Source organism: Carcharhinus amblyrhynchos, chromosome 5, assembly GCF_965287045.1.
Source record: "Carcharhinus amblyrhynchos chromosome 5, sCarAmb.v2.hapA, whole genome shotgun sequence".
In the NCBI taxonomy this organism is placed as follows: domain Eukaryota; kingdom Metazoa; phylum Chordata; class Chondrichthyes; order Carcharhiniformes; family Carcharhinidae; genus Carcharhinus; species Carcharhinus amblyrhynchos.
Window position 1 is genome coordinate 76385070 of NC_137328.1, and position 14571 is coordinate 76399640.

The 14571-nt window shown below is 43.0% G+C and overlaps 1 protein-coding gene across 4 annotated transcripts in view; it reads left to right on the forward strand.

Moving 5' to 3' along the window:
- Positions 1–14571, forward strand: part of fbxl17 (F-box and leucine-rich repeat protein 17) — a 753967-nt gene that overhangs the window by 242991 nt on the left and 496405 nt on the right. For all 4 annotated transcript variants that reach the window (XM_080189041.1, XM_080189042.1, XM_080189040.1 and 1 more), the window contains exon 6: positions 9241–9348. In XM_080189041.1, the coding sequence (XP_080045167.1) occupies positions 9241–9348 (108 nt within the window). The remainder of the gene's footprint in view (positions 1–9240; positions 9349–14571) is intronic.

A 14571-nucleotide genomic window follows, 5' to 3' on the forward strand; every position in this document is an offset into this window, starting at 1 on the left:
GCTGCTAATGCTCTTGATGTCCCATTGCTTGTTGTTAATACTGTTGATGTTGCCTCACTGGTTAGCGGTGTTGCTGGTGTTATTGATGACCTTTTGTGTTTTTGCAGGTCAGATGTAGGTCAAATATAGATTCTGTTCTTATTCACCCACTGGTTTGATTCCAAGTGACGTATGACCTTGGAGTCTAAGCTTCACTGACAATCTTTGCTGGGTTCCAGGTTTTCATGATTAGATACTGTACATGTACAGTTTGTCCTCTCAACAACTCGGATGTGTTTGTTGAAATGTTGACCTACTTCTACATGTGAATCAATGGGTTGTTGTTTTACTTGCTCGTGGTCAATTGGAGGTTATAGATTTCTTGGCAAAGTTGTCTTGTAATTTCTGTTGCTGAGTAGTTCTGCAGATGATTTAATGGAAGTTTTGAGAGTTGTAGTTCAGAGTGATGATGAGGCAAGTTTCGGATCTTCCTTTGTAAGTCCCTCATTGGGTTATTCCTAGTTGAATCTGAGTTCCACTAAATGCTGCCATGTTGCTGAGTTTTCAATCATCTTTCTATGGTAACCATTTGATTTCAGATTTTCAGGAAATATCCGCCTGTGTCGTCTGAGTGGGATGATATTATCCTGTGCTTTGCTATCAAGGTCCAGCTTTGGATTTGTAGTTGTAGGCTTATTCCTCACTTTCTTCTAGATCTGAATGATTGTGTGTATTTCTGTTCTCTGGGAACTGTCACATTCATGCAGTTGTATGGTTCTATGTCTAAAGTGACTTCACACTGACTGTTATCCGCCAGGGCATGGATATTTTGGATTCTTTCTCATTTATCCTGTTGATGTATTTCTGGTATCTCTTTTACAATCTTCTCGCTTTGTTCTGCATATCTTCTCCACAAACTCTGCAGTTCGATCCATATGCTTCCTTCTGCCTGTGACCTTGTGGTCACCCACAGCTCTTGCTCATCTTTCTCTGTCTTGGGTGCGTTATTTGTTGCAGTTTCACTGTGTCAACTTTGCTGCCATTTTGTTGACTTAATTGAAGGCTCACCATTTGGGTAGTCAGCATCCATTCATGGCTTCTTGTGCCCTGGCAGTCACATTGTGAGCTTGTATTTTCCAATCAGAGTCTTTAGCAGATGCATCAGATTATGCAGAATCCCAAATGAATTGATAACAGCCTTTTATCCATTTCCTTTAGTTTATGCTTGCTGGCTACATTCCTTAATCTCACTGAGAAATTATTAACAGTCTCACCTAGTTCCTGCCTCAGACTTTAAAATTCATAGTGATGGATCTGATAGTTTGACTTTGAATGGAAATGTCTGCTTAAGTTCTCAAATTTTGTCTGGGTTTTTACTATTCTCACTGATTTCCCAGCTATTAAACAGAACTAATCCATTTTCTTCTGACTACAGAAGAATGGAGTTGATCCTTTCATTTCCACTAGTGCCTTTTAGAAAACTACCAAATGTCAATTTGCAGATTTGTTTAAAATTCTCAAATGTTTCTACGACATCATCAGTCTCCCAATTAATCCGGTGCTGGAGTGATGGCCGTTTTGTTTTCACACAATTCACTCAGCTTTTTTCTCTTTCTCTCTCTGCACTTGTTTGGGTTGATTTTCTTGGTTCAATTTAGCGTTTTTTTTAAATAATACTTTGGTTTTACAGACACTTGCCACCACTGTTTTATGTTTCGTGATTCCCAGCGGTTTGAAATAATCCCACGTTTAAACTTAAATACAGGAGCTTCATCGAATATATTACTCAGATCACATCATGTACTGGAGACTGGTATTCTGCCTGTAGCGCAGCAGTGAATGATGTAGCACTCTGATTACTCGTGTCTCCATATGTATGAACAAATGGGTCCTTAATCATATTGGAATAATATAAGATGTAGGGAATTATTTTGCATCACAGAAGTAAAAGGAGGTGAGATTAAACCTACTCCTGGCATGTATTTTTTACATTTTTGCCCAGTAAATGAATAATTCTTCCTTTATATCGTCTGTGAGCTGATGGGAAGAAAGTGAGTTTCAGAGGATTGGAATCCTCTATTTCCTCATTTACAATTGTTGAACCAGCACTAAAAAGAATGGTTGTAGAACAGCCTAAGTCCAGCTCTCTGTTGTGAAGAGAATTTTTAAATGCATTTTTATGATGGTAACATTGGCATGACCACATTCATTGCCTGCCCTGAAGTGTCACTGTATCTTACCAAGAATTGCATCACCTTCCTATACAAGAGCTATTAGATAATCTACAGCAAGTAACTTTTATAGTGATGCGATTTTAGTTCCCACTCTGAGAGGAATCCACGAGCTAGTTCCTGGCATGTTATGCTGTTATCTGAATTGTTATATTCTTGTTGCTCAGTTTTTTTGTGGGTTAACCATTCTGTTAGTGGATAAATGATCTAACACAAATGGTATCAGAATTAATGCTGAACAGAATATGAAGAAATCAGGAGGCATCATAGGAACAAGCTCATGTATTTAAACAGTAGCACGGCAAAGCAGCATTTGGCCCATTGGGTCCAAGCTGACCAGAAAAAACTATCTAGTCTACTCCCACCTTCCAGCTCTTGGTCTGTAGCCTATGGCACCTTAAGTGCAGTTTCATACATACTTATTTAGAAAGCCGAGGATTTCTGTTTCTGACATGCTTTCAGACATTGAGTTTTGACCCCCACCACCCTCTGGGTAGTAAACATTTTCCTCAAAGCCTTGCTAATCCTTCCAACAGTTGCTTCAAATCCAGACTCCTGGTCCTTAACCATTCTATTAATGGAAGTAGGCCCTTCCTATCCGGTTCATAATTTTATATAAATCATTAAATCTCCCCTTAGCTTCCTCTGTTGCAAAGAAAACAGCCCTGTTCTACCTAATCTTTGCTCATAGCTAAAATCTTTCACTCCTGCTTGTAAAAACGCAGAAGCCTGAGTGGAAAGAAAGATATTTATTGTCAAACACAAAATAAAGTCACTACACTATCATGGCCTACATACACAAGTCACAACTTGCTTTTTATTAAACAATTTATCCAAATACATTATAATCTCAGTCCTTTGAAGCTTCTTCAAAATAGTGGCTCCTGAAACATGATTTAGAATTAAGTATTAAGAGGCTGGCAGAATTGGCTCATTTCCTTATCAATGAAGTGGCATTTCCCATTAGATTCCTCTTGGATTGCTTTCACACATTGCATCTGACCTCTGGGTACCTCCAATGGCAAATGTGAACATCATCTGCCATTGACATAGTGGTTGTGTCATATATCTAGGCCTGCAGTATACTTTGCACATTATTAATCTGTGAAATCCTTTACCTCACATGTGGCTAAGTCTCAACCTGACTGGCAAGATTGCAAATGTGAGACAGGAATTTACGGTCTCGTAAACTGTCCCGAAACTGTAAAATCCCGCCTGAGGTCAACAGACCTTCCTATGCTCCTCCCTTCATCCACTCTGATTCCCATGATAGATGTGGCAGTAAAATTCCATGATCTTAAACAAATGATCAAGTTGAGTGCGACATATAAGAACAGAATAAATGGGAATAGGCCATACGTACCTTAAGACTTCTCCATTCAGTAAGATTACAGTTGTCCTTCTGCGTTATCACCCTGTTCTCTTATCCCCACATATACATTAATCTGCTGTACTTCCATCAATCAGAAATGTCGTTGGATGCAAAAGAGTAATATGTTACTGGATCAGTAATTCAGAACCTTGGACTAAACATCCAGAGAATTTGAGTCCAAATCCTAAAATGCAACTAAGAATTTTAATTTGTTTTAAAAATCATGGAAATTGTAATGAGTCTTTGAAGGCCAAAGTCCTTCACCAAAATTCCTTTATTTACAAACTCTAACAGCAGTACACAGAGTGCTTGCAGTTAGCAGTCTACATCCAGGGGGGTGTCAGAGGAACTGACATTCCCAGTTAAGTGCAAAGACTCCCTGATTGGCTCATCAATTGGATCCTTAATCAGAGACTTAATCTTTTGTTGTGCAGTCAAATAAATAATATCAGATTAACTCAAAATAAGAGCAGCTCCTGAAAAGGAGGGGAACTGTCCGAAACAAAAGGCAAAGCGGAAAAGGAAGTTAAAACATCAATTAAAATGTGATTAAAGAGGTCAATAATACACCCCAGTCCATGTGATGCCCATCGGGTACGAAAGGGATCCTTAATCAGTGAGTTCATACTCCAATAGGCCAACCTCAATGGCCTGATAGAAGTCATTACAGAAATAAAACGCTGTTATTTGTAAAAGTGATGATGTAGCTGTTCAGTTGTTATAAAAACCCAGCCAACTCGCTCATTAATGTCGTTTAGGGAAGGAAACCTGGCCAGGCCTCCAGCCCCACACTAATGTGTTTAACTCTTAACTGGACCACTGGTGTGACCTTGCAAGTCACTCAGTTATATAAAGCATTCTCAGGACAATAAAGATTGGACACTAAAGGCTGGCATTACTAATGATGCCTCATATTCCAAGAATGAATGTTTAAAAAATTAAAGGTGTGGCCTCAAGGGAATTCAGTTATGGTAATAGGACCATTTCCAATAAAGCAGTTTTACATTCTAAGTGTATTGTTAGAATGTAATTTGTCTGGCTGGCTCTGCTCAAGAGTCATCAAGTATACATCTACTGATATATTTCCAGAGCTTGAATCTTCCTTCAGGGAACTACGAGTTCATAGATGATGTTGTATACCTATTATGTTTTGAGGCCAGTCACCTGCTAGACTATATTTCAATTTGAAATAGGCATGTGCTCCCAATTAATGAATAGTTTGCTAAACTGAGTGATCCTGATTATAATTTTTTAAATTCATTCATGGGACATGGGCATCACTGGCTGGCCAGCATTTATTGTCCATCTCTAGTTGTCCTTGAGAATGTGGTGATGAGCTGCCTTCTTGAATCGCTGCAGTCCATGTTCTGTGGGTTGACCCACAATGCTGTTAGGGAGAGAACTCCAGGATTTTGATCCAGCAACTGAGAAGGAACAGTGATATATTTCCCAGTCAGGAATGTGAGTGGCTTGGTGGGGAACTTGCAGGTGGTGATGTTCCCATTTATCTGCTGCCCTTGTCTTTCTAGTTGGAAGTGGTCATGGGTTTGGAAGGTCTAAGGATCTTTGGTGAATTGCTGCAGTGCATCTTGTAGATAGTACACACTGCTGCTGCTGCTGAGCATTGGCGGTGGAGGGATTGAATGTTTGTAGATGTGGTGCCAATCAAGTGGGCTGCTTTGTCCTGGATGGTGTCAAGTTTCTTAAGTGTTGTTGGAGCTGCACCCATCCAGGTAAGTGGGAAATATTCCTGATTTGTGCCTTGTAGATGGTGGATAGGCTCTGGGGAGGCAAGAGGTGAGTTACTCACCGCAGTAGTCCTAGCCTTTGGCCTGCTCTTGTAGTCACTGTGTTTACATAAGAACATAAGAACGTAAGAAATAGGAGCAGGAGTAGGCCATCTAGCCCTTCGAGCTTGCCCCGCCATTCAGTAAGATCATGGCTGATCTGTCGTGGCTCAGTTCCACTTTCCCGCCCTCTCCCCATAACCCTTAATCCCCTCGTTTATCAAAAACCCATCAACCCACGTCTTAAAAATATTTAGCAAGGCAGCCTCCACCACTTCAACGGGCAGAGAATTCCAGAGATTCACCACCCTTTGAATGAAGAAGTTCCTCCTCAACTCCATTCTAAACCGCCCCCCCCCCCTTTATCTTGAGGCTGTGCCTCCTAGTCCTACTGTCCTTTCTGAGCGGGAAGAGTCTCTTCACCTCTATCCTATCCATCCCATTCATCATCTTATATGTCTCAATGAGATCTCCCCTCATTCTTCTAAACTCTAACGAGTACAACCCTAGTTTATTCAGCCTCTCCTCATAGCTCAACCCCCTCAACTCCGGTATCAGCCTAGTAAACCTCCTCTGCACTCCCCCCAAGGCCAAAATATCCTTGTGTAAGTGCGGCTACCAAAACTGCACACAGTACTCCAGCTGCGGCCTCACCAATGCCCTATACAGCTGCAGCAAGACCTCCCTACTTTTACATTCAATCCCCCTCGCTATGAAGGCCAGCATCCCATTTGCCTTCCTGACCACCTGCTGCACCTGCAGGCTGGGTTTTTGCGACTCATGCACAAGGACCCCGAGGTCCCTCTGCACCGTCGCCTGCTGCAGTTTTTCGCCATGTAAGTAATAGTCCTCCCTACTATTATTCCTACCAAAGTGGACCACCTCGCATTTGCCAACGTTAAATTCCATTTGCCAGTTCCTGGCCCATTCGCCCAGCCTATCTAGATCCTTCTGCAGACTCTCCACACCCTCCGCACAATTTGCCGTTCCACCAATCTTGGTGTCATCAGCAAATTTCGACACCTTACACTCAGTTCCCTCCTCCAGATCATCTATATAAATGGTAAATAGCTGAGGCCCCAGCACCGACCCCTGGGGCACTCCACTAGTCACCAACCACCAATCCGAATAGCACCCATTGACCCCCACTCTCTGCCTCCTATTTGACAGCCAATCCTCTATCCACGCTAACACCCTACCCCCAACTCCATGCCCCCTTACCTTCTGCAATAACCTCTTGTGAGGTACCTTGTCAAACGCCTTCTGAAAATCAAGAAAGACCACATCCACCGGCTCTCCTCTATCCACCACTCTAGACACATCCTCATAGAACTTCTGGTCAATGGTAACCCCAAGGATGTTGAAAGTGGGGGATTCAGTGATGGTTACACGGTTGAATGTTAAGGGGCAGTGGTTAGAGTGTCTGTTATTGGTGGTGATCATTGCCTGACCTTTGTGTGGCATGAATGTTACTTGCCATTCGTCAGCCCAAGCCTGGATATTGTCAGATCTTGTTGCATTTGAACATGGACTGCTTCAGTATCTGAAGAGTCATGGATGATGTTGAACATTGTGCAATCATTTGCGAACATCCCATTTCTGACCTAATGATGGAGGGAAGGTCATTGATGAAGTACCTGAAGATTGTTGGGCCTAGGACACTATACTGAGGGACTCCTGCAGAGATGTTGTGGAACTGAGATGACTGACCCTCCACAACCACAACCATTTTCTACGTACCAGGTGTGACTCCAACCAGCAGACAGATTGCCCCGATATTCATTGATTCCAGTTTTGCTTGAGCTCCTTGGTGCCACACTCAGTCAAATGTGGTCTTGATGTTAGGGGCTGTCACTCTCACCTCACCTCTGGAATTCAGCTCTTTGTCCAATGGACCAAGGCTGTAATGAGGTCAGGAGCTGAGTGATCCTGGCGAAATGCAAACTAGGTGTCACTGAGCAGGTTATTGCTGAGCAGGTGCTGCTTGATAGCACTGTTGATAACCCCTTACTGATGATCAAGAGTAAACTGTGCAGTAATTGGCCGGGTTGGATTTGTCTTGCTTTTTGTGTGCAGGACATGTCTGGGCAATTTTCCACAGTGTTGGGTAGATGCCAATGTTGTAACTGTACTGGAAGAGCTTGGATAGGGGAGTGGCAAGTTCTGGAGCACAAGTTTTCAGTACTATTGCCAGAATGTTATCAGGGCCTATTGTCTTTGCAGTATCCAGTGCCTCTCACCGTTTTTTGATATCCCATGGAGTGAATTGAATTGGCTGGAGACTGGCATCGGCGTTTCTGGCTGAAGATGGCTGTGGTGGAGTCATGGTATTGTTGTTAGATAAGCCAGAGGCCCAGGGTAATGCTCTGGGGACCAGGGTTCCAACTCCATCATGGCAAATGGTGGAATTTGAATTTGATAAAACATCTGGAAGGATAAGTTTAATGGTAATCATGAACCCATTGTAGCTTTTCTTCAAAAACCCATCTGGTTGACATTTCAGACTCTTAAGTCACAGCAAGTCACTCAGTTTTAAAATAGAAATATCCAAACAGGAGAGAACACAGACGGTATGTTACTTACAGGCATGCATCATGATCTTTCATGATGTAAAATAGAAGTCCTATTTTCTTATTGATCCCAACATTTAATTCCTTCATTTTACTTATAACTATTTTTGTGCAGGTTGACAAAAGCAGCTTTTGCAGATAATATAAAATTGACGATCTCCAAGTTGAGAAGCATCTCATTTATTTTGATTGGGTCACCAGTGGAGTGCCCCAGGGATCTGTTCTAGGACCCTTGCTGTTTGTTATTTTCATAAATGACCTGGATGAGGGAGTGGAGGGATGGGTTGGTAAGTTCGCCGACGACATGAAGGTTGGTGGTGGTGTGGATAGTTTGGAGGGATGTTAGAAGTTGCAGCGAGACATAGATAGGATGCAAGACTGGGTGGAGAAGTGGACTTCAATGCGGATAAGTGTGTAGTGGTCCATTTTTGGCAGGTCCAATGGGATGAAGGAGTACAATATCAAGGGTAGGACTCTTAGCAGTGTTGAGGAGCAGCAGGACCTTGGGGTCTGGGTCCATAGGACTCTTAAATAGGCCTCGCAGGTGGAGGATGTGGTCAAGAAGGCGTATGGTGTGCTAGCCTTCATTAATCAAGGGATTGAGTTTAGGAGTTGGGAGGTAATGCTGCAACTTTATAAGACCCTTGTCAGAACCCATGTGCAGTACTGTGCGCAGTTCTGGTCACCTCACTACAAGAAGGATGTGGAATCCATTGAGAGGGTGCAGAGGAGATTCACAAGGATGTTTGCCTGGATTGGGAGGCATGCCTTAGGTTGAGGGAGCTAGGTCTCTTCTCCCTGCAGAGACGAAGATTGAGAGGCGACCTGATAGAGGTTTATAAAATGTTGAGAGGTATAGATCGGGTGGATTCTTGAGGCTATTTCCCAGGGCTGAAATGGTCGCTACGAGAGGACACAGGTTTAAGGTGCAGGGGAGCAGGTACAGAGGAGATGTCAGGGGTAAGTTTTTCACTGAGAGGGTGGTGAGTGAGTGGAATCGGCTGCCATCGGTGGTGGTAGAGGCGAACTCACTGGGGTCTTTTAGAGACTTCTGGGTGAGTACATGGGATTGAGAGTTATAGACAGGCCTGGTAGGTATGGATATGATCGGTGCAACTTGTGGGCCGAAGGGCCTGTTTGTGCTGTAATGTTCTATGTTCTAAAACAACTTTTTAGCTGATATGTTCTTTCACATGAGTTGTCCTATGGAGTTAGGTAAAACTTTTCCAAAGATGTACATGTTGTTTTGCAGTTTTGTGACTGTTGGACTAATTTGTTTTTTCACACTTCTTTCTGTGCAGGTGACAGATAAATCGGTGAAAGCATTTGCGGAACATTGTCCTCTGCTGCAATACGTGGGCTTTATGGGCTGCTCAGTTACATCCCAAGGGGTCATCCACCTCACTAGGGTAAGTACTAGCTGGTAACCACTTGTCTTAACTGTCTGTAATTACTGTCAGCCTATGAGCTGTGACAATAATTTTGAAGAAGTATAGAATGAAGTAGAACATGAAATAATTATTAATTCTGCTGCTGAGCCACCAACGCCTTGACATAACTAAAATTTGAACTTTTAATTGAGTTCCAGCACTGGTAAGGATTGTTATGGAACAAATACTGCTTCTCAGGAATGAAAACATAAACTGCTGAAAATACTAATCTGGGTTGGTAGCATCTGTGGAGAGAGAAGCAAAGTTAACGTTTCAGATCATGACTGCTTATTAGTACATTTTTCTCACTGCTAAAATGTATTCCATGTTAGTGATGGTATATAACCTTCCATCAGAGATGGACTTGAAGAAGCTGAGAGATGGAAACCTGATTACTTGCTCAGCTGAGCAGCTAGAGTCCTTTCTTGCTGATAAAACAGCAGACTAGCTGTTTCTCAGTTCTCAAAGGCACATAGAGATTTCAAAATGGTCAGTCGAGTCATGTAACCTTCTTTCTCTCTATTGGCTTTGAAAGGGTTGTTCATCCAGTGTCTGGAATTGGCTTTGATGTCAGGACTGATAGTGTTCCAGTCATTGGTTATTGAAAGGGTACTGGCCATATTGAGGGTCTGGTGTGGGAAATCATTATCCGGGCAGACTCACTGACGCTGCTACCAAGGTGAGCTTATTGGATGCAAATGATTATGTCTATTGAACCTATTGGTTCTCTTTTCAAATGAACGTGGACTGCCCCAGATGTCATATGAGTCTCTTAGCAGCTCTGTAACTGTGACAGGTTTCAATGTACAAATCTTCAGGTTTTAGTGATTATGAGATGCCTGTACAATGAGGTATGAGATACGTCAGCTGAGAAAATAATTATTTATATTTCATAACTCTTGGGAGTAGTTCCAAGGCAAAGGGCCAACCCTGTGTCTTGTGATTTTGATTCAGTTTTTTAAAAAAGTGATAAGAATAATGACCTGGATTTCTTTTCATGTCCCAAAGATCCAACAGTAAGTTTTGAAATTTCATCATAATAGTAAAAGTTGAAAATGTACTTCTTATTGTTGGATTAAGATGAAAGAACAAAAAAAATTACAGAACAGGAAGAGGGCCTTCGGCCTTCCAAGCCTGCATCGACCATGCTGCCTGACTAAACTAAAACCACCTACCCTTCAGGGGGCCATATACTTCCATTCCCATCCTATTCATGTATTTGTGAAGATGCTCCTTAAAGTCACTATTGTATCTGCTTCCACTACCACCTCCAGCAGCGAGTTCCAGGCACCCACCACTCTCCGTGTATAGAGAAGTGCCTCGTACATCTCCTTTAAACCTTGCCTCTCGCACCTTAAACCTATGTCCCTTAGAAATTGACTCTTCCACCCTGGGAAAAAGCTCCTGACTGTCCACTCTGTCCATGCTTTTGATAATTTTGTAGACTTCTATCAGGTTGCCCCTCAACTTCCGTTGTTCCAGTGAGAGCAAACCAAGTTTCTCCAACCTCTCCTCGTAGCTAATGCCCTCCATATTAGGCAACATCCTGGTAAATGTTTTCTGTACCCTCTCCAAAGCTTCCACATCCTTCTAGTAGTGTGGCAACCAGAATTGAACAGCATATTCCAAGTGTAGCCTAACTCAGGTTCTATAAAGCTGCAACGTGTCTTGCTAATTTTTAAACACAGTGCCCCGGCTGACGAAGGCAAGCGTGTCTATGACTATGTCCTCTACTTGCGTTGTCACTTCAGTGACCTGTGTATCTGCTCTCAAAGTTTTCATCAAGATGTTGCCATGCTAAGTGTCTCAAGCAATGAGAGCTGACTTCTCCTGCACTGTAAATTATTGTTCCCTTTGAAATTTGGCATTTTTGCATCTGTCCCAATGAGAGCAAGACAAAGTGCTTGGACAACATATCTCTTTGTATGGAAATATTCAAGGTGTTTTTATTCACTTGTGGGATGTTGACTTCACTGACTGCACCCACGTTTATTGCTGATTCATACTTGACTTTGAGAAGGTGATGGTGAGCTGCCTTCTTGAAATGCTGCTGTCCCTGAGGTGTAGGTACATCCAAAGTGTGCTGTTAAGAAGAGAGTTTCAGGATTTTTACCGAGCGACAGTGAAAGAACGGCGATATATTTCCCAGTGGATCAGTGGATAAGGTCCATGTGTAAAACTAACACTTGAACTGGTACTAGGTTGATTCCAGAGTTGAGAGCATTATCTTATGAGGAGAGACTGAATAGACTGGGGTTATACTTATTGGAATTTAGAAGAATGGGGCTGGGGGAAGGAGGGATAATCTTATAAAAACTTATAAAGTTATGAAGGGAATAGATAAGATAAAAGCTGGGAGTTTGTTTCTACGGGCAGATGAAATCAGAACTAGGAGGCATAGCCTCAAAATAAGGGGGAGCAAATTTAGGACTGAGTTGAGGAGGAACTTCTTCATCCAAGGGTTCTGAATCTGTGAAATTCCCTGCCCAGTGAAGCAGTTGAGGCTACCTCATTGAATGTTTTTAAGGGTAAGATAGATTTTTGAATAGTAAAGGAATTAAGAATTATGGTGAGTGGGCGGGTAGATGGAGCTGAGTCTACAAAAAGATCAGCCATGATCATATTGAATGGCAGAGCAGGCTCGAGGGGCCAGATGGCCTACTCCTGCTCCTAGTTCTTATGTTCTTAAAGACTCTTTGTCTGAAAGTGTTAGAGCAGTAATGCAGCTGAGTGGTTTTGCCTATTCTGCACCAATGCAAAACCTCATCAGTATCCTCCACCTACTCCTCCCGAACATAATCTGGCTCTCAACTAGCAAGGGCAGGAATCGTATCTGCATATTTAAATGAACATTTTAAATGTACTCCCTAGATTTTCCGATACACGGAGGCAATGCAAGAATGGTATTGTAAGCATGGTGTTCTGGACTGGTCTTTTTTACAAGCATGTTACTGAGAAAGGTTGGTAGCGTTCCTTCAAATAGGGTCCAGATAAAGGCTGGGATAAAGACACTTTATCTGAATGCACGAAGAATTCGGAACAAAGTGAATGAGCTGGTGGCGCAGATCAGCACAAATGGATATGATCTGGTGGCCATTACGGGGAAATGTGGTTGCAGGGTGACAGGGACTGGGAGCTGAATGTCCAGGGGTATCAAGTATTTAGGAAGGATAGACGGGAGGAAAAAGGGGGAGGGGTAGCTCTGCTGATTAGGGACAGTATCAGGGTGGTAGTAAGGGAAGATATAGGCTCCAAAGAGCAGAACGTGGAATTGTTGTGGGTGGAGATAAGGAACAGTAAGGGGAGGAAGAAGCTGGTGGGTGTGGTCTATAGGCCCCCAAATAATAACTTGGAGGTGGGGCGGGCGATAAACACGCAAATAAATGATGTGTGTAGGAATGGAATGGCGTTAATTATGGGGGATTTCAATCTACATATTAATTGGTTGACCCATGTTGGACGCGGTGGGCTTGAGGAAGAGTTCTTGGAGTGCTGCCGGGATAGTTTCCTTGAACAGTGTGTGATGGAACCGACGAGGGAGCGAGCTATCTTAGATCTGGTGTTGTGTAACGAGGCAGGTAGAATTAGGGACCTTGTTGTGAGGGATCCTCTTGGGAAGAGCAATCATTGTATGGTTGAGTTTTTGATGCAGATGGAGGATGAGAAAGTAGGGTCCTGGACCTGTGTCCTCTGTTTGAACAGAGGGGAGTACGATAGGATGAGAGAGGAATTCGCAAATGTAGATTGGGGGCGCAGATTGGTTGGTAGGACTGCTGAGGAACAGTGGAGGATCTTTAAGGAGATCTTTTTCGGTGCTCAGCAGAAATTTATTCCAATGGTAAAGAAGGATCATAGAAGAAGAGATAATCAGCCGTGGTTACCAAAGGAATTAAAGGAAAGTATTAAATTAAAAGCTGATGCGTTTAGAGTGGCTAAAAGTAGTGGGCGAGTAGAAGATTGGGAGAGGTTTAAAAATCAACAAAGATTGACGAAGAAGATGATAAAGAAAGGAAGGATAGACTATGAAGCTAAACTAGCGCTAAATATAAAAAAGAATAGTAAGAATTTTTATAAATATATAAAGAGGAGGAAGCTGGCTAGGGTAAATGTTGGACCCTTAGAGGATGAGAGGAGGGATTTAGTGGTGGGGGATGAGGAAATGCTGAGGCCTTAAATAAGTTTTTTGCCTCAGTCTTCACGGAGGAGGACGCGAATAGTTTGCTGGGTATTAAAGATAGAAGGATGGTAGGAATTGAGAGCTTGAATGCGATCACTGTCACTAGAGAGGTAGTGCTTGATCGACTAGCAGGACTGATGGTGGACAAGTCCCCAGGACCGGATGGAATGCATCTCAGGGTTCTGAAGGAAATGGCAGAGGTGATAATAGATGCCTTAGTGATTATTTTCCAAACCTCGCTGGATTCCGGGGAAGTGCCGGAAGATTGGAAAACGGCTAATGTTACGCCGCTGTTTAAAAAGGGTAGTAGGCAAAAGGCAGGGAATTATAGGCCACTTAGTTTAACGTCTGTTGTGGGAAAAATGCTTGAATCCGTCATCAAAGAAGAAATAGCGAGGCACCTTGAGAAGAATTGTTTGATAGAGCAGATGCAGCACTGATTCGTTAAGGGGAAGTCGTGTCTGACGAATTTATTGGAATTCTATGAGGATGTGACTAGTGCGGTAGACAGAGGAGAACCGGTGGATGTGGTGTGTCTCGATTTTCAGAAGGCGTTTGATAAGGTGCCGCACAAAAGGTTGCTTCAGAAGGTTAGGGGGCATGGAGTTGGCGGTAAGGTGTTAGCGTGGATAGAGGATTGGTTGCCTAATAGGAGGCAGAGAGTTGGTATCAATGGGTGCTGTTCTGATTGGCGGTTGGTGACTAGTGGAGTGCCCCAGGGATCGGTGCTGGGGCCTCAACTATTTACCATTTATATAGATGATCTGGAGGAGGGGGCTGAGTGTAGGGTGTCGAAATTTGCTGATGACACGAAGATAAGTGGAAAAGCAAATTGTGCGTAAGGTATGGAAAGTCTGCAGAGGGATCTGAATAGGCTAAGTGAGTGGGCGAGGACCTGGCAGATGGAGTACAATGTTAGCAAGTGTGAGGTTATCCACTTTGGCAGGAATAATAGTAGAAGGGATTACTATTTAAAGGGCGAAAAGCTGCAGCATGCTACGGTGCAGAGGGACCTGGGGGTCCTT